The 26,322-nt window shown below is 37.3% G+C and overlaps 1 protein-coding gene across 8 annotated transcripts in view; it reads right to left on the minus strand.

The window, feature by feature from the left end:
• Window positions 1–26,322, minus strand: part of SPEN (spen family transcriptional repressor) — an 81,293-nt gene that overhangs the window by 14,124 nt on the left and 40,847 nt on the right. For 5 of the 8 annotated variants that reach the window (XM_045585169.1, XM_036446249.2, XM_045585170.1 and 2 more), the window contains 6 exons: window positions 11,147–11,307; window positions 8,733–8,933; window positions 5,760–5,911; window positions 2,857–2,982; window positions 2,403–2,516; window positions 192–305 (listed from right to left, as the gene is read on the minus strand). In XM_045585169.1, the coding sequence (XP_045441125.1) occupies window positions 192–305; window positions 2,403–2,516; window positions 2,857–2,982; window positions 5,760–5,911; window positions 8,733–8,933; window positions 11,147–11,307 (868 nt within the window). The remainder of the gene's footprint in view (window positions 1–191; window positions 306–2,402; window positions 2,517–2,856; window positions 2,983–5,759; window positions 5,912–8,732; window positions 8,934–11,146; window positions 11,308–26,322) is intronic. The other 3 variants (XM_036446250.2, XM_036446251.2, XM_036446253.2) reach the window with 3 other exon arrangements.

Consider the following 26,322-nt stretch of genomic DNA (forward strand, 5'->3'; position numbering starts at 1 on the left):
ATCGATATATTATTTGGAAAATTTATTTCAATCTAATAACCATCAATGATTCTCTCTCATCATTGATGTTTCTATCTTTTCCTCTCCCTTCCTCTCTCTGAAATCAATAAAAAGAAGACATTTAAACAAAAAAAGAGGGCAGGATCTGAATATAACTTTGTTTTGCTTCTGTTTACCTTCCTTCTGCATACCTTAATTTTATTCCCACCGATTTTCCTCCCTTTGGTCTCTTTTACAGCTGCTTGTGCATATTCAGTTTCATTGTAGATAATCAGGGCCATACCTTTTAAGCGGTCAAACACCACCTGTAAAAACAAAAAAAAAACCACAACAAAAAAGAGCCTCATCCACTAGCTGTAGTATGAGTCCCAAACAAACTCCTAAGTCACAAGGACACTGTCAAGATAAAATATACTTACATTTTATTTGCTTATTTTATTTTTGTTAATCCTCACTCAATGATATTTTGCCAATGATTTTTAGAGAATGGAGGGGGAGAGACAGAAAGAGAGACACATTGATTGGCTGCCTCGTGCATGGGGATCAAGCCTGCAACTAAGATGCATGTTCTTGACTGGAATTGAACCTGGGACCCTTCAGTCAGCAGGCTGAAGTTCTATCCACTGAACCAAACCAGCTAGGGCTATTTATACACATTTTATTCTAGAAAAAATTTCAGCCTTTTCCTGATTATGCATATTGTAGAGAAAACAATAAGATTTGTAGCAACTATTTAGAATCATGGCTACTGTGGTTTGAGGTATATTATTCCTTTGTTTTTCTGTATTTTACTTTATTTTCCACGTTGACTGAATACTGTCCATTTTAACACTGTTGAGAGGTTCTGTGACTTTAAGTAAAATGACATATAATAAAACAAATTTTACCACAGGCTAATTGCTATAAGCAAGAGTTAAGTTCCAGCATCATCTAATCAACATTATAATGAAATGACATGGAACAAAGCAATGTTATTTGAAAATCTGCTACATTTAAGTAAGCTAAGCATTCTAGCTTTAGCTAAAAAAAAAATTTTTTTTTAATTAAAAAAAATCAATACTCTTGGCAGAGAGAAAAAAATGTACAGAATACTAGATCAACAAAAAAATTTAGTGACTCTTAGTCATAAGTGGCACTATCATCTTAGCTGTTGGATTTTTATTTAAACTAGCAGTCTTTAAGGTGTATTTCTCCAATCAACAAAAGCTACATTTAAAGAAATGTCAAAATTATGCAACATGTCCACCACAGTGTAAATCTGCTTTTTAAAAAGCTTTACCTTTACATAATGGAATGGGGTCAGAGATTGTTTTCCTGTTTTGTTTGTGGGTCTGTTACATAAACATTGATTAGATGAATATTCTGTTGTGTGACTGTCTTGATAAAGTTAGCATCATTTAAAAAAATCAAGTCTAGTTACATATTAGTGTGAATATGAACAATCCTATATTAATAAACAGCTAATATGCAAATTGTCCCCTTGGGAGTTTGACTGACTGGGAGTTCAACCACTCACTATGATGTGTGCTGACCACGTGGGGGTAGTGTGGAACAAAGGAAGCCCCAGCCAGCAGCCAGGGGAAGGCAGGCCCTGATCGGTGGCCAGGCCTGGGGACCCTACGCATTCATGAATTTTGTGCATTGAGCCTCTAGTTTTGTAAAATTTTGCCCAGTTGGCATGGCTCAGTGGTTGAGCATTGACCTATGAACCAGGAAGTCATGGTACAATTCCCAATGAAGGAACATGTCCAGGTTGTGGGCTCAATCCCCAGTGTGGGTCATGCAGGAGGCAGCTGATCAATGATTCTCTCTCTTCATTGGCATTCTCTCTCCATTCCTCTGAAATCGACAAAAATATACATTAAAAAATAAAAATAAAAAAACCCTAGCCGGTTTGGCTCAGTGGATAGAGTGTCGGCCTATGGGCTGAAGAATCCCGGGCTTGATTCTTGGTCAAGGGCACATGCCCAGGTTGCAGGCTCAGTCTCTAGTGGGGGGTGTGCAGGAAGCAACCGATCAATGATTCTCTCTCACCACTGATGTTTCTAGCTCTCTTCTCCCTTCTCTTCCTCTCTAAAAATAAAAATATTTATTTTTAAAAAGACTGTCTAATTTTACTGTGAGATAAATTATAAAAATCTCTAAGAAACATTCTATTTAACAGTATAGTGTGCATTAGTTTCAAAATTAATCATCTTTGGTTCAAAAGAGTTTTTCAAAATATTCATATCATAAGCTAATATAGATGAGCTGCCCTTCTAAGCCAAATTTTAGAAAAGAGAATTTTAATGTATGAGTTATTAAAGGAAAGAAAATGGCACTAGAAATTGAGACTGAAAGGACAGAAAATCCAGAAAGAGTCAGAAATAGCTTTAAACTACATACCAAAACCTCCCACCTACCTTTATCACAGGCCCATATCGGCAGAAATGTCGTGTTAAATATTGATCCGACACATTTGCAGAAAGCCCATCTAACCACACGCAGTTTGTAGGCATGCTCTTTCCAAAACCCAGCTGAATATAAAAGGTGAAATTTCCGTCAGTAAAGTCACCAATTATTCAACTACAGAATTCTGAGAAAACCTGTCTTCTGTAGGAATCTGTCAAACCAACATCTCAGGTGGAAACCATTGGGTTATATCAAGTAAAAACTTACAAAAAAGTAATCCTGCCAAAATAAGTAAGTCTTAATTTAGATTATAGTATAACAGCATGAGAATGCAGAAATGTACCACCTTTAGATTATCTAACAGTATTACTGAAAACTTAAATAATGGGACATATGCAAAAAACCAAAACACCTCCAAAATCTTAAAAATCATAACAGTATAGTAACTTATGCAAATTTCTTTACCTTAAGGCGGTTATTTCCAAGGTATTCCCCATCCATCTTCTTAATAGCCTTACAAACGCTGGCAATATCACAGTATTGCAAAAATGCATACTGAGGAACTCCATTAACTTTTTTAATATCAATATCCTGAAAAGGCCAATGGATACCACTTAATAATACAAAAAAGTGATCAGAAATTTATTTTCAACAAGAAAATAAATCAAAATAAACCAAGTCCATATGAGGTATATATTTCTCAAAACAGTCATATTCTCAAAAATAATTTTCTTAGTTAATCTTTCCCAAGAAGCTCTCTGCAGAAGATCAACTGCACTACAGCTCAAATTTTAAAATTTGTAATATCCGTTTTAAGAAAAATGTATGATAGTGAAAACAAGGCAGCCTATTTTATGAAAACCTAAAAATGAATTCTGCAGTATCTGACAGGCCATTTAAAATATATTATCTGGCCCTGGCTGGTTTGGCTCAGTGGATAGAGTGTCAGCCTGTGGACTGAAGGGTCCCAGGTTCGATTCTGGTCAAGGGCACATTCCTAGGTTGTGGGCTTGATCCCCAGTGGGGGGCATGCAGGAGGCAGCCAATCAATGATTCTCTCTCATCACTGATGTTTTTATCTCTCCCCATATCTCCCTTCCTCTCTAAAACCAATATATATTAGATAGATAGATAGATAGATAGATAGATAGATAGATAGAGATAGATAGAGAGAGAGAGAGAGAGAGAGAGAGAGAGAGAGAGAGAGAGAGAGAGAGAACGAATCTGTGTTGGTGTGGGTGGAGGAATTGAGCAAAAAAGGAAAAAATAAAAGAGAGAGAACTCATGGACATGGACAACAGTGTGATGATTGTGGGATGAAGAGGCAGAGGGGTGATGGAGGTAAAAGAAGAGCACAGAGGGGATAAATGGTGATGAAATAAATAAAAACAAAATAAAACCTAAATTAATATTAATAATATTTAAGAGTAAAAATAAAACATCAAGTTTTCAAAAGTGATTTAAAATATGCAATTCTAAAACAGAAGTCTCATTCTATCAGTATATCTCACTGAACCACGCCTGATGATTGATAAATATGGTAATGATCTCTCATCTCTAATATGAATCCTATATAAAAAGATGTAATATGCAAATTCACCATCACTCCAACACACAAGAGGGCCACCCCCATGTTGACACAGATGGCCGCTACAAGATGGCCAGCAAGGAAGAGCAGTTGTGGGCAATCAGGCCAGTAGGGGAGGGAAGTTGGAAGGGACCAGGCCTGCAGGGGAGGGAAGTTAGGGCTGACCAGGCTAGCAGGGGAGGGCAGTTGGGAGTGACCAGACCAGGCCTGCAGGGGAGGACAGTTGGGGGGACCAGGTCGGCAGGGGAGTGCAGTTAGGGGCAATAGGGCTGGCAGGGAAGTAGTTAGGCATTGGTCAGATAATCATAACACTTACTCTGCAATATATGGTCTATCAGGGCTGGCAAGCAGAAGCTGTTAGAGGCAATCAGGCAGGGAGGCTGGCATGTGGTTGGGAGCCAGCATTCTTGGGTTGAGAGAGGGATACCTGACTGCCTGTTTAGGCCCTGGAGGGGTCCCAGGTTGGAGAGGGTGCAGGCTGGGCTAAGGGACATACACACCCCACCCCTGTGCATGAATTTCGTGCACTGGGCCTCTAGTAGATATATAAATAACTGAATTACTTTGTGAAAATGCATCAGAACACCATCTCTGGATTAAAGAAAAACTCTATAAAGGAACACCACATCTCTTTGGAATGCTCAAAACCTGTAGTCCCATTCAGACTGATCCTGCCTAGAGAAGGTGGTGAAAAAAAACCTAACTTACACAGGAGAATAGTCCAGAAAAACCAGACACTTGGAAGGCAAAATATTGACTTAAACAATAATCACCTACCAGTTTTTCCCAAACTTTTGACATATGTGTACCCCTTCTATAACTTTCGTAATGCTGAGTACCCCTCGTACTCATGAGAACGTAGAATTAGGCACAGCTAAGCACGGTGCAGTGCATATCCCCATCAAACTCCGGTGCAACGCGTACCCCCACCAAACTCTTCCCGTACCCCTGGGGGTACGCGTACCACACTCTGAGAAGCACTGATAGACCATATATTGCAGAGTAAGTGTTATGATTATCTAAGCCTCTTTAACAGTCACAAATCAATAATCAAAACCTGAAACAGCAAAATGAATATATTTAAAAGCTGTATGATGGGTCCTTTTAAAAAAAACAATAATTTAGCCGAAACCGGTTTGGCTCAGTGGATAGAGCATCAGCCTGCGGACTAAGAGGTCCCAGGTTCAATTCTGGTCAAGGGCATCTATCTTGGTTGAGGGCGCATCCCCAGTAGGGGATGAGCAGGAGGCATCTGGTCAATGTTTCTCTCTCATCAATGTTTCTAGCTCTCCATCCCTCTCCCTTACTCTCTGTAAAAAATCAGTAAAATACTTTAAAAAAAAACACACGCACACAATAATTTACACTCAAAATTGTTGTAATAGTAAGCATTCACTTTGATTTTCACTATTAAGTAGAATACAATAACAACCCAGGATAACTCTACTGAAAAGAAACAATCTCCAAAGAATATGGTGGATAGACTCACTAACTACTAGGTTCTTTCTGGCTATAGCAAATCTGTTATCAGACTATTTCCCCAAAGTTTGTGTTTCATTAAAATAGTGATAACCAAGATCAATTGCAAACACGATGATATTGTGGTTTCCAAAAAGAATACTAGTATGTCCTCCTTAGTGAGAGGCATATAGCTCATAGGACAAATTTAAAAAACATTCATTAAACCATCTAAATATCATCTTTCCAAATATAAATCTGTAACTTTGCTTTATCTTATGAAAAAGACCTAAAACTGTTTTTACTGTAAAAAGCAACATACCACAATTTCACCAAAGCGCTGGAAGATGTTTCGAAGATCATGGTAAGTAGTGGTTTTTTCAAGGTTGCCAATAAAGAGGGTTCTTGTTGCTTTGGGATGAAATTCATCTATCCTTTCATCCAAAGGGCGAAATTCATTTTCACTTTCTGTTTCTATAAGTGGAATGGGGGTAGAATAAAAAGAGAAGTGAGTGTTTTGATGTGTATTTATATATGATGGGGGAAATCTATATTTAAGAAAATAAATCTCTAAAACATTGAGGTTGAGTACTCATACAATTTGAAAAATTATACACACCTTCAGAAATAGTTCTTATTAATACCAAAGCAAAAGAAGAATACAAAGGCTAATGAACTTGACCCAAAAGTAGGGGAAGTAACACTTTGATTTTTAAAATAGTAAAGTGGATGGAATTTCAATCTGCAAGTTGATTTGTTGAAAAAATAATCACTTAAGCCGAAACTGGTTTGGCTCAGTGCATAGAGCATCGGCCTGCGGACTGAAGGGTCCCAGGTTCGATTCCGGTCAAGGGCATGTACGTTGGTTGCAGGCACATCCCCAGTGGGGGGTGTGCAAGAGGCAGCTGATCGATGATTCTCTCTCATCGATGTTTCTAATTCTCTATCCCTCTCTCTTCCTCTCTGCAAAAAATCAATAAAATATATATTTTAAAAAAAAGAAAAAATAATCACTTAGCACAGAAATATATTTTAAACCCCAGGAAAAATGATAATTATTTTAACCTAGTCTTAAGTTCCAAAATTATATTGCAGGCTCTCAATGTGGAGTATAAACTATACATAAAACTCAGCTGAAATCAGTCCAGCTTCATTATTTAATTTACTTTCAACATTCTATAAAATACTTAAGATTTTACATGTCATACTAATCATAATCAACACAACCCAAATGCCTGTCTCAATGCAGCAAATTTTAGATACAAGAATAAAATTACATGGTAAGTGACTGAAACAACACTTATGAAATATCTTGGTGTTGTACAGACCTCAATGACAACTAGAAAAAGACTAAATGACTCTTCTTCAGGTTTCTATTTCTTATGATCAAAAGCCCTTATTTAATGTCCAATTCTAAGATGTGCTTGACCTAAAGAAATCAGCTCCATGCATTTCAATACAAAACATTTATGACAAATCATCCAACAACAGAATTCCAACCAAGTCTCTATACTCAAATCTGATTGCTTTCAAATATCCCATTAAATAGGTGTTTCATGTTGTCCCATCTTGAAAAGGTAGCTTCAGCTTTCCTATGCTTGAAATTAACCAAACTTCTCAAAATCTTCGCTGGTAGGTGATTAAAACCCAATTACATTCTGTGTTTTAGGTAAATGTTTTAGATAAAATATTTTTTACTGTAAAAATCTCTAACCAACTGAGACCGGTTTGGCTCAGTGGATAGAGCGTCAGCCTGCGGACTCAAGGGTCCCAGGTTCCATTCCGGTTAAGAGCACATACCTTGGTTGTGGGCACATCCCCAGTGGAGGGGGGGGTGTCCAAGAGGCAGCTGATCAATGATTCTCTCTCATCAATGTTTCTAACTCTCTATCTCTCTCCCTTCCTCTCTGTGAAAAATCAATTATTTATATATATATATATATATATATATATATATATATATATATATATATATTATTTTATTATTATTTTTTTTAATCTGGTACCAGCCCCACCACTTGAATATCAGTTAATCAGCTCTCAAAAATGACCCTAAATTAGATACTCACTACTTATATAAGATCCTCACTAATTATATATGTCAGTTCCTCAATAATAGATGTCATTCTAAATATAATTCCAAATGTGTTAAATAAGAATTGCCCAGTATAACTGAAGGCAGTACCTCAAAACTGGCAGAGAAGTGGGAACATGAAGACATAACCTATAAATCTCTTGAAATGATAATATTCCTCTGAATTAGTGTTTTATCACAAAATTATGCATATTTTACATTATTCACTCTAAAACCTCTGTGCCTGTTTTAATAAATAACATTATTTTCAGGAATATTATTTTTCCTTTTAATTGTCTAATAAATTAAATAACTAAGAAAATAAGCTATGTTTACCTTATAAATTCAAAGCTCAAAGTTTAGTCTTAAAGTTCATCTCAGCTATATAATAGGACTGTATAATTTTAACATTCCTATTCATTCTTTTACAAATTTACTCACAAGATGCCTTAAATTAGGGGTTCCCAAACATGCATATGTGAATTTTGAACCAGCAAGTTGGGGTAGGGTCCAAGTGTCTGCATTTTAAACAAGCACTTCAGGTCATTCTAAACTGGAGAAATATTGGCCGAAGACATCCTGTCCTACAATAGGCCTTTCAGGTAAGTTCAAGCTAATAAAATGACCCCTTGAAATTCTCAATGGGTCACACTAAGTTAGCCCTGCTTTTCTATCACTATCTTTAAGGTCATGGAAGATAGAATAACAGATCCAATTTTGCTGGGCATAATGGAAATAAAACTGGTCTAACTAGCCCCTCAAATCCATATAACAAGTAGTTTATTTTCTAATTTAATTCAGGATAATTCTGTTGTTATTCTTCTAGGAACTATTTCCTTATCTCAATCAAGTTAATCCTTTTGGGAAAGCAGGACCCAATAAGGGGTTAAACTCTGGCTTTCAATCATTCCTGTTAAAAGTCAGCATTTCTGCCCTGGCTGGCTAGCTCAATTGGGAAGAGCGTTGTCCTGACATGCAAGGTTGTGGGTTCAATCCCTGGTCAGAGCACATACAAGAAGTAACCAATAAATCAGTCCAAAAAAAAAATTTTTAAGTCAGCATTTCTCCCTTACAGAAACAATTTTTACCCTCCCTAACTAAAACAACATAGTTTATTAAGCCGAACATTAAATAAAGCTGGATTAGTATCCACCCATTTAAGATACTATGCTGCTGTTTCATGGGCTGGAATACAAATTACACAATTTCCTTTTCTCTTACCTGGCCCTATCCATGCTGTTACTTCAATCTGCATGCCAAAGAAAAGTTTTCCTTTTGATGCAGTCAATGCTTTTTCTTGGTCCTCTTGCTGTCGAAAGAATACCAGGCCATACCTCTCTTCTGAAGCTCCATGTATCTGCACTGAAGTCACCTTTCCAAATTTCTTAAATTCATGGAAAAGGCCATCTTTAAGGCTTGTATCTAAATCCCCAAATAAAAACAAGTTGTTTATTTTTCTAATATAGTTACAACTCATTAAGATACTAACTTATTAGCCTGATTTTTAACCTAAGTTTTGTTAGCATTAAAATATTATGTTTTCAAACACAATAACTCTAAAAAGCATTTTGGAGACTACTGTAAAATTATGAAATAAATTGAGTATTAAAAAATTTACTTATTATTTTTTTAATCTGGACTATAGTGTAAGAAGAGTTCATTTTGCTACTCCTACTTTTGGTTATGTTTAAAACTTTCGCCCAGCTGGTGTGGCTCAGTGATTGAGCATCAACGTATGATCTAGGAGGTCACAGTTCAATTCCTACTCAGGGCACACGCCTGGGTTACAGGGTCGATCCCCAGTGGGGTGCATGCAGGAGGTAGCCAAGCAATGATTCTTTTTCATCATTGATCTTTCTATTTCTCTCTCCCTCTCCCTTTCTCATTGGTCTATTTCTTCCTTCCTCTCTGAAATTAATAAAAAAATTTTTAAACTTTCATAATAAAAACTTTACATACATGGAAACAAACATATATTAAACTTTTAAATATTTTGAAAAAAAAACCATACTTCTAGCTTCCCAAACATCCTGTCAATGATAAAAATGTGTGGGAAGTGGCATGCAACATCCTAAACAACTTTCAGGCATTTTACAGATGAATCATGCCATCTGGGGGTCCTGTGTTAATTTGCTTCATCTTAAGAATCAAGATTATATAAAAAGACAAGCCAATTTTATCTTTGTCTATTCCTAAGTTACCAAGTAATCTAAATCAAAAGATCATCAACATTTGTTTCTCACTATCTCTATTCACAAACCTGGTATGCAGATTTTATAGGCTGTTTTATTTTATTTTATTTTTTAGAGGAAAGGAGATAGAAACATTAATGATAAGAATCATTGATTGGCTGCCTCATGCATACCCACACTGGGGGGGATCAAGCCAGCCATCTGGGCATATGACCTGACCAGGAATCGAACTGTGACGACCTGGTTCATAGTTCCACACTCAACCACTAAGCTACGCCAGTGGGACTATAGGCTGTTTTAATAATTTAAGTAATCACTGAAATGCACTTAGCCAAGAAATACTTAAGTTTGGTCTTTTTCGTTTTGATCATACACATGTTGTTTGCATAGGTAATATGCCTAATGTAGGAGTAACAGTATATTATTGTCAATTTAAAATACCAGGAGTAAAGGAAAGACTACAGTATAGCTTTTCACTAGACTTTTCCATTATTCATGATTTTCCTCATTTGAACTCTTAATATTTTTAAAAATATATTTCTGTTGATTTCAGAGAGGAAGAGAGAGGCAGAGAGTTAGAAACATTAATGATGATTAGAGAGAATCATTGATTGGCTGCCTCCTGCACACCCCTACTGGGAATCGTAACTTCCTGGTTCATAGGTAAACTCTCAATCACTGAGCCATGCCAGCCAGGCAAACTCTTAATTTTTTTAAATGGGTTTCCTATCATAATTTTATGCCTAAAGTTATTTCACATAACATAGGACTCCAGAGCAATATAATAAATCTAACTAAAAATAGTATTCCTACATTCTCATCATAACAAACTTCCCCTAATATTAAAATATTTAACAACCTAGATACTATATAAAATTATAATATCACTTGTTTTTTCTTACATGGCATTAGATGTTAATGAACCATAACAACAAAGCTTGTTATGTGCAGGAGGGGAAGAGTTAGACGGATGGAGCAAAGTTAAAAAAAAAAAAGAGAGAGAGAGAGAACTCATGGACATGAACAATGTAATGATTGGGAGGGGGGAGTGGAGAAAGAGGGCATACCAGAAATAAATCGTGATGAAAAACAAAAATTTTTTTAAAAGCTTGCTGTGCCTGGCCAGGGTTGCTCAGTGGTTGCACATTGATCCACGAACCAGGAGGTCATGTTTTGATTCTCGGTCAGGGCACATGCTGGGGTTTCTGGCTCAGTCCCCGATAGGAAGCATGCGGATGGCAGCCAATCGAAGATACTCTCTCATTGTTTATATTTCTCCCTCTCTCTTTCCCTTCCTCTCTCCGAACTCAATTTATAAAAAAATAAAAATAAAAACCATAAAAAAAAAAAAAAAAGCTTGTTGTCACAATGAAGTACAGAATTCAAGTTGCTTAGTCTCTCATTCCCCAACAGCAACAGAGAGAAAAGTATTATAGTTTTTACCTGTAGAGCGTACTGGAAGATTCTGAACTTTGATCCCAAAACTTTTACGGGGTTCATCTTTTTCCAGGGATGAAAGCAACTGGGAAGTGGGTGCAGGGACTGCTGCGGATTGAACTGACCGGGCTGGAGAGTCATCACTTGAACTACTGCTAGAATCAGTGCTGCAGAAGGGGGGGGGGGGGGGGGGGGGGGGGAAAAAAAAAAAAATCTTCAGTGAAAAGAGAAACAAAATACTGTAGCATATAAAACTTCTTAAAATCAACAAGTGGCAATAATTAAAAGGTCTAAACTTTAGGTCTGAGACTTCTGGATGCTCTTCAGGCGTCTTTAAACTACGGCCCGCGGGCCACATGCGGCCCGCAGAGGAGTCTGATCCGGCCCGCCAGGTTTTTTGGGCAGTGAGCGCAGCCGAGGTGTTACAGTAGGAATTAGTAGTTCATATAGTCCGGCCCTCCAGCTCTCTGAGGGACCGTGATCTGGCCCCCACTTTAAAAAGTTTGAGGACCCCTGCTACCTTCTCCACATCCATTTCATACTATACCTTCACAGATAGCAAAAGACAGCAAACAGTAGCCTGACAATGTGGAGGCAAAATAAACAATCTTTTTACAGTACCACATGCTACCTAAAGGCAAATGTTTAATTCTTGAGCGCAAAATTTGAATAATTTTTCCAAGTAAGTAAGACTAATGAACACAATTCACTTAAGGTTCATAATAATAGAATAATAGATATATGGGTTATTGATTCAGGACATCAATTCAAATCTTAACTTAGACGTCCAGCAGGCACTCTTGGACAAGTCATTTAAGCTCTTACTAAAGCCTCAGTTTCTGTAAAACAGAAATAATAATAACAGTATCTATCTCATAGTTAGGAATTAAATAAAATAACCCACAGGCTGCCCTGGTTGGCATGGGTCGGTGGTTAGAGAATCGGCGCGCACACACAAAGGGTCTTGAGTTCGATTCCCAGACAAGCAAGGGCACACAGAGCTGAGTTGCAGGTTCCATCCTCAGCCCCAGTTGGAGTGCATACTGGAGACAACCAATAGATGTGTCTCACATCAATGTGTGTCTCTCTCTCTCCTTCTCTCCTTTTTTCTCTCCCTCTCTCCCTCCCTCCTTTCCACTCTTTCTAAAAATAAAAGTCAATGAGAAAAATATCTTCGGGTGAGAATTAACAAAAATAAAAGTAATTTGCCTATAGGCTTAGAGAGTTTGGAATATGACAGCATTCAATAAATGAAGTAGCAGTGCTCTATTACTATTATTACTACCACTATATCTCAAGCATAAATTAATTTTTAGAAAAATATAAATATCCAAAATAATTTCCCAGGTAATTTTAATTTTAAAATTTTTCTGAAGGAGCAATAAATAAATATTATGTAAGTTACTTGAGTCTTAATTAGTTTAGGATCTTTGTGACTAATATGGAAAATCAAAGTCAATGAAATTGATTACTCTCTTCAATTTAATACAATCCTTAAATGGGGATACAATTGAAAGACAAAGAAAAAATATTACCAACATAGTCAGATCAAGAGAGAGATATTTAAGCAAGCTTATTATGCCTAAAAAGTAAGTGAGGAATATAAAATTCTCTTTAGGCCCTAGTTTGGCTCAGTGGACAGTGTCAGTCTGTGGACTAAAGGGTCCTAGGTTCGATTCTGGTCAAGGGCACATGCCCAGGTTGCAGGCTCAATCCCCAGTAGGCAGGAGGCAGCTGATCAATGACTCTCATCATTGATATTTCTCTCTCCCTCTCCCTTGCTCTCTGAAACCAATAAAAATGTATTTAGAAGAAATAAATAATAAAATTCTCTTCAGTGCTGGGTGTGTACAACTATGGTTGATTTAAGTTCTTTCATAGCCTTCTAAAATAAATTAATAAAAAGCTACCTACAGGTTTCTGAAATTTTGCTTCATACTCATACCTTCCTGTTGTTTCGGAAGCCTTATCTCTATATAACTCCGGAAGGTTAACCTATTTCTTAAAAATATGTTTTTATTGATTTTAGAGAGAAAGGAAGAGAGAGGGATATAGAGATAGAAACATTGATGAGAGACATGGATCAGCTGCTTCCCGTACATGCCCTGACCAGAAAGTAACGGAGTTCATGAGTTGACGCTCAACCACTGAGTCATATCAGCCAGGTGCTTAAACACACTTGAGACTTGATAGTTTTATCATTTGTACTAAGACTACAGCTCTCATATCCAGGACCATCTTTAAGCCAGTCTGATTGATAAATCCAACCTTAGGATCTGAGACAAATTTGCTACTGCTTTTTAAAAAAAGAAATGTTTTAAGAAAATAAGGTGCGCCGGGACCAGTTTGGCTCAATGGATAGAGCGTCGGCTTGGGGACTGAGGGGTCCCGGGTTCGATTCCGATCAAGGGCGTGTACCTTGGTTGAGGGCAGATCCCCAGTAGGGGGTGTGCAAGAGGCAGCTGATCGATGACTCTCTCTCATCGATGTTTCTAACTCTATCTCTCTCCCTTCCTCTCTGTACAAAATCAATAAAATATATTTTTTAAGAAAATAAGGTGTTACAACAGCACTCACACAGTATTTTTATTTAGCTTTCAGGTGCCAAGACAAAAAATAAAAAATTAAAATTTCATGAGGTTATCAGATCTTTCTGCAGTTTGAAACATAGGGAAATAAACCTATGCCAGTGAGGGCAAAAGGAGATATGTGAGCTCCAAAATACAAACTACTAGGAATAAAAGCCTCCAGATAGAACAAGTCATCATTGGCAGGCCTTCTATAAATGAAAGGGCTTCAATTTTCCCTTCTATATAAAAAAAAAAATTTTCTTGGATCACCAAACAATAGTAGTGTTACTAATACTAAGTGAATAGAATACTATATTTTCATTCAAATTAAGGGTTAACAAAATTAATATTCTGTTTCAATACAGTAGAAAATGTTTGTTATATGTACTAAGTACTTCAACCAATACAAGATTATTCACAAGGCCACCAAAAGACTACAGTATAGAATGTTATGCTTAATTCCAATGAATAAGATAACCACTAGGAAATTTTTTTTTACTAACAATGGTACCAATATTATATACATCAAAATCCCTTAGCAATAGTGGATAAAGAAATAAACTAGTAAGAGCAAAATTTCTGACTTTTGATATGATTAATGAGGCAACAACAACAAAGTTCGACAAAAGTCTGTAATATAAAAATGGAGAAAGCCGGGCCTATGCGGCACAGTGGTTGAGTGTCAACCCATGAAACAGAAAGTCAGATTTTGATTCCCAGTCATAGCAGGCCTGGGCTCAGTCCTTAATAAGGGGCGTGCAGGAGGCAGCCAATTGATGATTCTCTCTCATTACTGATGTTTCCATCTCTCTCTCCCTCCCCTTCCTCTCTGAAATCAATAAAAATATACTAACAAAAAGTAATGGAGGAAGGTGATCAATCAACAATAACAATAATTTTTAAAAATATATATTTTATTGATTTTTAACAGAGAGGAAGGGAGAGAGAGAGAAAGCTAGAAACATCAATGAGAGAGAAACATTGACCAGCTGCCTCCTGCACACCCTCTACTGGGGATGTGCCAGCAACCAAGGTACATGCCCTTGACTGGAATCGAAACTGGGTCCTTTCAGTCCGCAGACTGACGCTCTATCCACTGAGCCAAACCGGTTTCGGCAATAAGAATAATTTTTGAGGACAAAATTGTCATAGCCCTAGCTAGTTTGCTCAGTGAGTAGAGCATCAGCCTGTGACTGAAGAGTCCTGGGTTTGATTCTGGTCAAGGGTACATGCCTGAGTTGTAGGCTCAATCCCGTCAGAGGCGTGCAAGAGAAAGCCAATCAATGATTCTCTCTCATCACTGATGTCTCTATCTCTCTCCCTCTCCCTTCCTTTCTCTGATATCAATAAAACAATATTACTTTTTTTAATTGTCACAGATAATAGATTTGCTATAAATATCATCACAATCTTGGTGAATTCCCTGCTACCACACCAATTTTGAAACAAGATGTAAGACTTAACTGGTAGAATTATCAGCTGACCAATCTAAAGTGAAAACTGAAAAGGAGAAAGGCTTTAAAATGAATTGCCAAATGATAAAATGATATACAACCTTTGAGCCCTGGCCAGGTAGGTCAGTTGGTCCTGACACACCAAGATTGCAGGTTCAGTCTCCTGACACTCAACCACTGAGCCACACTGGCCAGGCTGCATAATAATACTATCTAATAAAGGGAAATATGCTAATTAATCAACACACCCTAACAAATACGGTGGTGCCCATAGCCAATAAGGAGAGAATATGCTAATTGAATGCCATGCCCTCAAAGATGGTGGTGCCCACAGCCATAAGATGGCAGCTGCCCAGCAGCAAAGGGCTGCTGGAGGCTCAGGTAACCAGGGCTAGCTGAGGCTTGCGCTGCCAGCAGTGGCAGCAGCAGAGGTATGATGAGGGCATCGCCTTCCCCTGATCACCAGGTCACTTCGCACCCGAGGGCTCCTGGACTGTGACAGGGGGCAGGCCAGGCTAAGGGAACCCCCTTCCAGTGTATGAATTTTCATGCACCGGGCCTCTAATCCTATATAATAAAAGGCTAATCTACAATTGACTAAATGGCAGAACAACTGGTCGCTATGATGTGCACTGACCACCAGGGGGCAGACGCTCAACCAGGAACTGCCTCCTGGTGGTCAGTGCACTCACAAAGGGGGAGCGCCACTCAGCCAGAAACTGGGCTCATGGCAGGCGAACGCAGAAGTGGTGACAGGAGCCTCTCACATCTCCACTGCAGGCAGGCAGTAAGGAGCAAATGGTCCCATACTATGAGAGGAATGTCCGACTGCCGGCTTCAGCCTGCTCCCTATGGGGAGTGAAAGGGCACAGGCCAGGCTGAAATTTCATGCACTGGGCCTCTAGTTATTGATAATCAAACAGAATATGGGGATGCCAGGACTCTCTTAAACACAATTACGCTGTTAAATAATCAACTATTCCTATCCCTACAGCCATTTTATACACAGAACTACGGTGAGCAGTTGACACTTAACATGGAAAATGTCAAACCACTGGGTATACTAATCTATAAGAATAAAAAGCATAATATGCTAATTAGACTGGACATCCAGACGACCTTCCAGATGAAGCCAGAGCTGTAAGGAAAGCCTAGGTCCTGGGTGCCAGAGGGAAGCCAGTGCCGGCAGCCAGGGGAAGGAAGGCCTACTTTTGCACGAATTTCATGCATCAGGCCTCTAGTTATAAGATAATTCAGGACTGAATTTGCTCACATGCAAGAGTAACATCCAATGGCTGATTTCTATATCTGTATCCCTATAATATTTATAAACATTTGAATATGATAAATGTCAGTTTTTATTGCTCTTCTTTATTCTTTTTTATTCTCACCAGAAGATATTTTTCCTATTCATTTTTTGAGAGAGAGGGAGGGAATGGGAGAGAAGAGGGAGAAGAGACACATCAATGTGAGAGAGAGACATCAATTGGTTGCTTCCTGAACTCGCCCTAACCAGGGCCAGGGATCGAGCCTGCAACCCAGGTACCGGTGCATGCCTTTGCCAGGAATTGAACCCACAACTCTTTGGTGTGTAGGCTGACACTAACCACTGAGAACACTGGCCAGAGCTATGTTGGTTTTTATAATTGGAAGATTAAAAAGCAACTACTCTAAGTAGGGGAAAATCTGGCATAAATGGATTTTTTTTAAGAGGAGCAATTAAAACAACTAGAAACTTTGCATTTAAAACAGTTAAGAGGATCCATTTATTAAAATCAGATATAATCTCGTGACAATTTGCCAAAACCTCTCTTCTCTTCCATCAGGCAGCTAATAATTTTTTTTTTTTTCTCTCTACATAATCAATAGTAAGCTTTAGTCAAGAGGGAAAAGCTGCAAAAGGCAGATTTCCCACCAGGTTTGGGCAAATCCAAATGTGCCCACTGCCCTTGGTGCTTCCATCAAATGTGGAGGGGAAATCATGTAATTTGATAAATGCAATGTATCCCTGCCCCAGGTAAGAAGCTCTCTACATCCACTTCTTTTACATGTCCAAATTTTCAAGACAATCCTATCTTTTTAGTGCAGCAGTTCTCTAAATGTGGTTTGAGGACCTATGGAGGTGAAGGGCATAAGATCATTTTAAGAATCTGTAAGGTTCTTCTTATTTCAATTACATATCTATGTGAGGTCAGATTTTTTGTGTAGACTTCATATACATGTATAATCACAGTGTGAATACAACAGTGGTTTTAAGAATCTAGTTATCTTACTAAATCAGACATTGAAGAGATTTGAAAGAAAGATAAGATAAAGCCACTCATCTTATTATCTTTAAAAAAAAAAAAGTTATATACAAGTATGTGCTCTGGCCAGTGTGGCTCAGTTGATTGAATGTTGACCCATGGACCAAGAGGTCACCAGTTCAATTCCTGGCCAGAGTACATGCCTGTGTTGTAGGCTCAATTCCTGGTAGTGTGCATGCAGGAGGCAGGCCTATTGATGTTCCACTCTCACATCGATGTCACGTCTCTCCTTCTCCCTTCTTCTTTTTAAAAACCAATACAAATATATTTTTTTTAATTTTTTTAAAAATATATTTTATTGATTTTGTACAGAGAGGAAGGGAGAGAGACAGAGAGTTAGAAACATCGATGAGAGAGAGTCATTGATCAGCTGCCTCCTGCACACCCCCCACTGGGGATATGCCCGCAACCAAGGTACATGCCCTTGACCGGAATCGAACCCGGGACCTTTCAGTCCCTAAGCCAACGCTCTGTCCATTGAGCCAAACTGGTTTCGGCACAAATATATTTTTAAATGGTTATATCATACCAGCTAGAGATCTAAAATTAAAATTGATTAGGAAAGTTCCTCTCCAGATGCTAACAACATCTTAAAAAAGGGCAGGTCTCCCAAGATTATGAATGAAGATCTTCATCTCCATATGAAATTTTTATTCCTTTTGCCTTTTCACTACTTGCATGTTCTCTCTGTTAATACACAGGTAGACAATGCTCCTTAATCTGGCAATTGTCACTAACCCTACCACTAAGGCCATAGCTGCACAACTAAAGTCTCTAGAATTTCTTGCCAAAGTGGTTTTAAGTAATAGAATTGCTTTAGATTACTTATTGGCTGAACAAGACATAAATCTGTGCCATAAGCAAATACCTGAATCAACACCTTTGGTGCTGTAGCAAACAAATAACTAATGAACAAACTAAAACAGGTTGATGCTCCTTTAGGTACATTCTTTGATTTACTTTGTGCCAACTGGTTTGATTCACAGGAAATCCTGACAAAGGAACATAGTTGTCTCTTGGTATTATCCAACTGATAAGTCATCACTGTAGTATGCCTGGTGGGCTATTTCCTCTCAAAGGTATGAGTTTCACAAGAAGACAAAAATTTCAACAACTTAACTAATAGTGAACAAGAGTGGCACTAATATCAATTTTTAGTTATTATTTCATATATGAGAAGATGACCAAAAGGGGAAGTTCTTAAATTAAACAAGGAGACCATTAGACTGAGGTGGTTCTAATACCTTAGAACCTGTGTAAGCAAATCAAAACCTAAGACTATAAATGCCTCAAGGTTAAGATATCAAAACTACGGATAGCCAATCACAAAAAGCTTATTAGAACTTTCCAAATTAGGCAGCCACTTATGCTATAACCAAATAATTTTTTTGCTTTGCTTCCACCTTTTCTCTATAAAACTCTATCCCCTATATCATGTTAGTAGAATGTTCTAATCACTTCTGCTTTGGCACTGCCCAATTCAAATCAAGTTTTTATCAAATAAGCTATTAAAAATTTTTTTTTAAAGTCATGTCAAATAAATTACTAAATAAAAATTTCAACCTGCCAAAACCAGTTTGGCTCAGTAGACAGAGCGTCTGCCTGCGGACTGAAGGATCCCAGGTTCAATTCCGATCAAGGGCATGTATCTTGGTTGCGGGCACATCCCCAATGGGGGTATGCAAGAGGAAGCTGATCGATCACTCTCTCTCATTGATGTTTCTAACTCTCTATCTCTCTCCCTTCCTCTCTTTAAAAAATCAATTTTATTTATATATATATAAATTTCAACCTAACAGTTTTAATTTCTGCCCTGGCTGGTGTGGCTGTTGGTTGAGCTTCATCCTATGCACAAAGAAATCACCATTCTAGGGTTGTAGGCTCGATCCTCAGTAGGGGAATTGCAAGAGATAGATGATCAATGGTTCTGTTATTGATGTTTCTCTCTCTCTCTCTCCCCCCCCTCTCTTTTTCTCCCCCGCCCCCCTCAAATCAATAAAAATGTCTTTTTTTAAAAAGTTTTAATTTTTAGCTATGGCCGAGTAACTCAGTTGGTTAGAGCCATGGTCGGCACACTGCAGCTCATGAGCCACATGCGGCTCTTTGGCCCCTTGAGTGTGGCTCTTCCACAAAATACCACGGCCTGGATGAGTCTATTTTGAAGAAGTTGCATTATTTTAAACAATTTGGCTCTCAAAAGAAATTGCAATCGTTGTACTGTTGATACTTGGCTCTGTTGACTAATGAGTTTGCAGACCACTGCGTTAGAGTATTGTTTTGATACGACAAGGTTGAGGGTTCCATCCCTAGTCAAAGCATATACAAGAATCAACCAATGAATACATAAATAACTGGAACAACAAATCAATGTTACTCTCCCTTAAAAAAAATTAATTTTTTTGTTTTAGTTTCTAATATGGTAAATGTCAATAGATATTATCTAAAATAAATAAGAACTCAATAATTTAAGAATATAAGTATCCTGAGCCCAGAAAGTTACCAAGCAAACCACCAGTTTGTAGACAGCCTGATGTGATTCCAATTCCTTTTTCAACTCTGCCACTTGTGATATAACTTGGACTAAGGCTCTGTGTTTTATAAGAAAATGAAGAAGGAAATACTTAACTATATGGTCTAGTAAGGCACCTCATTTTGCCTTTCTGAACTTAATTTCCCTAGTGGGTTACCAGATTTCATGACCTTCCTTCAAAGGTCCTGCTAACTCTAGGGTTCTCTGACTCTCCACCTACCTCGCACCTACCATCCATTTCTCAAGTACATACTTACAGGATAAAATCCACATTCCTCATCGAGAGATCTTTTACAGCAAAACCCCAAACTAATTTACTAGCTGCTCCTTCTCATTCCTTTGTCATGACCCTGTTGCCTTATCCACTAATGTAATGATCTATCCACACAAGAACATTAAACCAGTTTCTAATCAGGTGCCTTTTTAAAAATTATTAGATATAAGCCCTTGGTTAAATTTACTCCCTCTCTAATCCTTAATTTTCTTATATGTAAATGGTGATAACACCTAACACTTGCGAAGGGCTGTGGTGAGCTATGATTATAAAATACTTATTAGCACCCTGCCTAGCATATAACAAACATGAGAGCTCTTGTCCAAACCTATTCCTGTTGAAGGCATCTTTCTGTCCATCCTTGCCTGCCTTAACTTCAAGGAATTAGTTCTAATGTTAGCCTCCTAATCTGTAGCTATTCCTAACATCTACACTCCTGTAGCATTCATTGGTTTTTTAGCTATATATTCCCCTAAGTCTCGTTTACTACATTGTCTATTTCAAATCTCTTCACTATGTATCAAAGCTACTCATTAAAAAACTCAACACTGGATTCATCTTTGTAAACTCAGAGGCTGATAGGGTGTCTGATATGTAATGGAGATACCTCCAAAAATTATTGACTTGAATTGTGCAAGCAACTGAAATTAATGCCCTGAAAAGTACACCAAGCTCAGTAAAATAGAGATTAACTAAACTCAGTCTCTAAGCATGAAATGAAAACTGCAAAATATTTCTTCTTTACTTACTAATTATCAAGAAATATAATAACCTCTAAGGTTCTAGAACTATAATAGACATGTTAATAAGCTGACTAAAAAAATCACTGATATCTATAGAAACAAAATCACTTCTTGGATCCTATTATCTAGAACTTTGTTGAAGAGGATTTAAACACACAAACAACAAAAAAGAACCATTTTCTAGGATGGAAGCAAAAGCACAATTAAAATATATTATCTCCCCCTCCCCCCCAATTAAATGTCTAACCAAGCCCAAGTCTTTGGATACACTATTCTCTTTCATTCACAAATCCTATCCCTGGAATACCTACATCAGTAGCTCTTAATAGGGGTGATTGCTCCCCAATGGACATTTTTGGCTGTCACAACTGTGAGTGGGGATGAGGCTTACTGCCATCTAGTAAATAGAGACCAGGGGTGCTGCTAAACATCCTACAATGTACCAGACAGTCCTCACAATAAAGAATTCTCTGGCCTCAAATGTCAATTAGTGCCAAAGTTGACACCTACATTATTTCCTTGACTGTTTTCCCAACATGAAAACCCAACATGCTCATTTTAAGTGGCAATTCAAACATGAGACCCTTAAAGTGACCGTTCTTTCTTATTAGTAATGTACCACTTTATAAAAAGTCTTTGAATAACTCTGAAACTCAGGGGGAAAGAGTGGGGGGGGAAATCCAAAATTACACTCAAGAGGAAACTAGGATCTGAAACATTCTGGTATCACTCAATTTTGAAAAACACAGCAAAAAAGAAAACACCAAATAACTTTTTTATAATATGTGCTTCGCCATTTCAATTGCAAAGTCAAAGTACTTGTGAACAAAACTGTTTTATAATTTTCAACAAATGATGGGTGAAATAATCAGTAATACTACTCTTCTAGTAAAGTTTACATCAATGAAAAGTATTCCATTCATATTCAAGTGGTTCTTAGCACAATAACAGCTTTATTTACTCTCAACACAGGGATTTAAGGTGGTAGTTTAGATTCTAAACTTTAGAATCACAAATTTTTCCTCACCAAAGTACCATGTTTAGAAGAAATTAGTAAAACTTCTATTTTGCAAAAAGAGCTTAATGGTTTTTTTTGTTTGTTTGTTTGTTTTAAAATAATGTTAAGACATTTTAAATTTACACCAAAAATGTTTTGGTTTCGATTTTGATGAGGACACATATCCATGTTGCTGGTTCAAATCCCCAGTTGAGGCATGTATAGGAGACAACAGATTCATGTTTCTAACAGTGATGTTTCTCTCTCCCCCACCAGCCCTTTTCTCTGCCCCTTTCTCCCCCCTTCTCCAACTTTTCCTTTTTTCCCAAATCAATTTTTAAAAATAATAGTAACAACAAAAGCACCATACATATCCTTGGGTATTTTAAAAAAAAGAAGATATGACTCAATAGCCAAAAAACAAACAAACAAACAAAAAACCCACAAAAATAAACCAGATACAAATGGGCACCTTTGAACTTGAACAGACATTTCTCCAAAGAAAATATACACATAGCCCAAAACACACACAAAAAGATGCTCAACATGAATACTTGTTAGGGAAATTTAAATAAAAACCACGAGATACCATTTCACACTGAGGATGGCTACTATCAAAAAACAGAATATAACAAGTATGTAAAGAAACTGTATTCCTTGTGCGTTGCTGGAAAGACAGTAAAATGGAAACAGTATAGCAGTTCCTCAAAAAATTAGAAGTACCACATGATTCAGTAATTCCACTTCTGAGTACATAACAAAAAGAACTGAAAGCAGGAACTGGAATAGACAATTGCACATCCACATTCATAGCATGTGTAATAGCCAAAAGGTAGAAACAACCCAAGTAGCCATCAACAGATGACTACATAAGCAAAATGTGGAATCAACATACAGTGGAATATTAATCAGCCTTTAAAAGTAGAAGGAAATCCTGACATATGCTACAAAAGTTGGATGAATCTTGAGTATATTATGCTAAGTGAAATAAGCCAATCACAAAAGGACAAACACTGTATGATTCAATTTATATGAGGTAACTAAAGTAGTCAGATTATACAGACAGAAAATCAAATGTTGGCTGCTAAGGGTTTGGGAAAGAGAATGAAGAGTTGTTAAATGGATACTGACAACAGCAGTTTGGGAAGATGAAAAGGTTCTGGGGATGGATGGTGGTAATGGCTGTACAACAATGTGAATGTACTTAAAATCACTAAACTATATTCTTAAAAAATGGTTGTGTGTTATTTTTACACACACACACACACACACACACACACACACACGCGCAACCTAAGATGCAAAATATAAAGGGAGTGATTCTTTGTTCCTTAGGAAAAGATGAGAGATCCCAAATCAGTCAATGTGACAAGCTACCTGCTACTTTGTCTCAATGTCTAATTCAAATTAATTTATTTAAATCAAGGGGTCTCTCAACCCAATTTTCCCAGGTAAAGTTCCTCAGAAATGATTCAGCTCTAACTGGTGATTCTCCAAATATTGCAAAAGATATGGAAAAGCAGTACAGGACTAACCTGTATAAATGACAAATTAGATCTTCAGAGCCAAAGTTAATGAAAAGTGGTCTAAATTCTTCAAATTTAGTATACCTATTGAGAAAAATGTATTAATGTATTTTTAAAAAGTATTTTTATTATATTCCCAATGCTTTAACTTCTATTTTGTTTTGGTCCACAGATTTCTTCTATTATTAGAAATGGAAAAGATCGATTTTTTAAAATCTATTTTTTTGTTATTGTTATTATCCTTACCCAATGATATTTTTTCCATTGATTTTTAGAGAGAGTAGAAAGGAGGAGTGAGGAAGGGAGGAAGGGAATGAACATTTTTTCAATTTAATTAACTGAATTAACAGTGAAACTGACAAAAGAGAAAAGCTTTCTCTTATTAGACAAAGGTAGAGGCAGAAAGAGAATCATAATCCATCAGCAATAATCTTTCTTTTTGCTGTCATCAGCTTTTATTGCTAATATACAAAATTAATTTATTTCCTAAAGATCTTTAAATACAGTAGAAATTCTAGACTTTAGAAATTATCTTTTTCTTGAGTTCTAATTTCCATCTAGCTTTCACCTATAAGTATTTTAAATTATCAAACATTTCTTAAACCTTAGACAGATACTGGCTCTACTTTATAGTTAAGATTAAGAAAAAATAGGTTTAGTGTTCATAGTCACCAAAGTAATGGTAATTCAACCACAGTAATTAAAATAGTTTATTTTATTTCTCTTCCTGTTTTTCCTGTTCTGAAGTCTAATGGGTTGTATAAATGGGAAAAACAAAATTAGTAAAGACTACTTTTTTCTTTTATACACACACACACACACACACACACACACACACACTAAAGGCCCAATGCACGAAGATTCATGCAAGAATGGGCCTTCCTTTCCCTGGCTGCTGGCACCGCCTTTGCTCTGGCCCCGAGCTGCCTTTCCGACTTCCCACACTGCCCAGAGGCTCGGAGAAGCACCTGCATATGCAAATTAACCCGCCATATTCATTGGGTTAATTTGCATATGCACTCCTGCTTGGCTGGTGGGCATCGCAAAGGTATGGTCAATTTGCATCTTATTCTTTTATTAGTGTAGACCTATTGATTTCAAAGAGTAAGGGAGAGGGAGAGAGAGAGAAACATCAATGATGAGAGAATCACCAATCGTCTTGCCTTCTGTACGCTCTCTACTGAGGATTGAGCCCACAACCCAGACATGTGCCCTGACTGGGGAATGAACTGATGACCTTTTGTTGCATAGGATGATGCTCAACCAACTGAGCCACACCAGCCAGGGCTAAAGACTATTATTTTTGTTTGTTTGTTTGTTTGTTAGTTTTTTTATTTTTAAATCCTCACCCAAGTATATGTTTTCATCAATTTTTAGAGAGTGAAAGAGAGAGGAAAAGACAGAGAGAAAAATTCATGTGAGAGAAACTGGTTGCTTCCTGCACACGCCCTGACCAGGGCCCGGCTGGGAAGGAGCCTGCAACCAAGGTAAGTGCCTTTTTGACCAGAATCAAACCCAGGACCCTTCAGTCCACAGTTCAATGCCCTATCCAGTGTGCCAAACTGGCTAGGGCAAGACTACTTTTTAAAGGGTATTTTATTTTTGACAGAAAATAACCATTAAAATTGAACTTAAAGCCCAGTCTATGTGGCACAGTGGTTGAGCATCAACCTATAAACCATGAGATCACGATTTGATTTCCGGTCAGGGCACATACCAGCTCAATCCCATGTAGGATGTGCAGGAGGCAGCCGATCAATGATTCTCACTCACCATTAATGTTTCAATTTCTCTCACCCTCTCCCTTTCCCTCTGAAATCAATAAAAGCATACTTTAAAAAATAAAGAATAAAAATAATAAAATTAAGCTTAAATGTGTTACATGAAGTTAACTTGCTCACAAAAGATTAAAAGTACAAGTAACTGTTTGGGATGCAATTACAGTGCAGTATATGTTTTTAAGCTTATTACAGTCTTTGGGTGGGGTTAAAAAAAGGAATATGGAAATAGTTAATCCACAGGATGATCGGCTGGATAGTTAAAGCCAACTCCCCAAAATCTTTAGTATTATTCAGTCTTAAACAGAAAAAAAAAATTCTGCCTGGCCAATGTGGCTCAGTTAGTTGGAGCATCATCCCATATATCAAAAGGTGTCAGGTTCGATTCCAATCAGGGCACACACCCAAGTTGTGGATTTGATCCCCAGTGAGGGTGCAAACAGGGGCAACTGATGGATGTTTCTCTCTCACATCAAAATTTCTTTCTCCCTCTTTCCCTTCCCCCTCCTCACCTCCTGCCTTCTCTCCCTCTCTCTAAAATCAATAAAAAACATATCCTCAGGTAAGGATTTAAAATTAAAAAAAAAAAGAATTCTGACATTTTCTATAACATGGATGAACCTTTAAAAGACTGTGCTAAATAAAATAAGCCAGACACAAAAGGACAAATATTGCATAATTCCATTTATGATGTACCTAGAGTAGTCAAGTTCATAGAGACAGAACATAGAAGGGGTGGCTACCAGGGGAGATAGAAGAATGGAAAGTTGTTTAATGAATGCAGTGTCAGTCTAGGAAGATGAAAAAGTTCTGAAAATGGCTGGTACTGATAGTTAGACAACAAAATAAATGTACTTAATGTCACTAACTGTACGCTTAAAAAAAGTAAAAATTGTAACTTCTTTGTTATATATATTTAGTCACAATTTTTTTTAAATGAAGCCTTACAAGTTTTAGAATTAAAAACACAATTTGGTGGTTTCAAAATATTATTCTAATAACAA

Source organism: Pipistrellus kuhlii, unplaced genomic scaffold, assembly GCF_014108245.1.
Source record: "Pipistrellus kuhlii isolate mPipKuh1 unplaced genomic scaffold, mPipKuh1.p scaffold_m20_p_2, whole genome shotgun sequence".
Lineage (NCBI taxonomy): Eukaryota > Metazoa > Chordata > Mammalia > Chiroptera > Vespertilionidae > Pipistrellus > Pipistrellus kuhlii.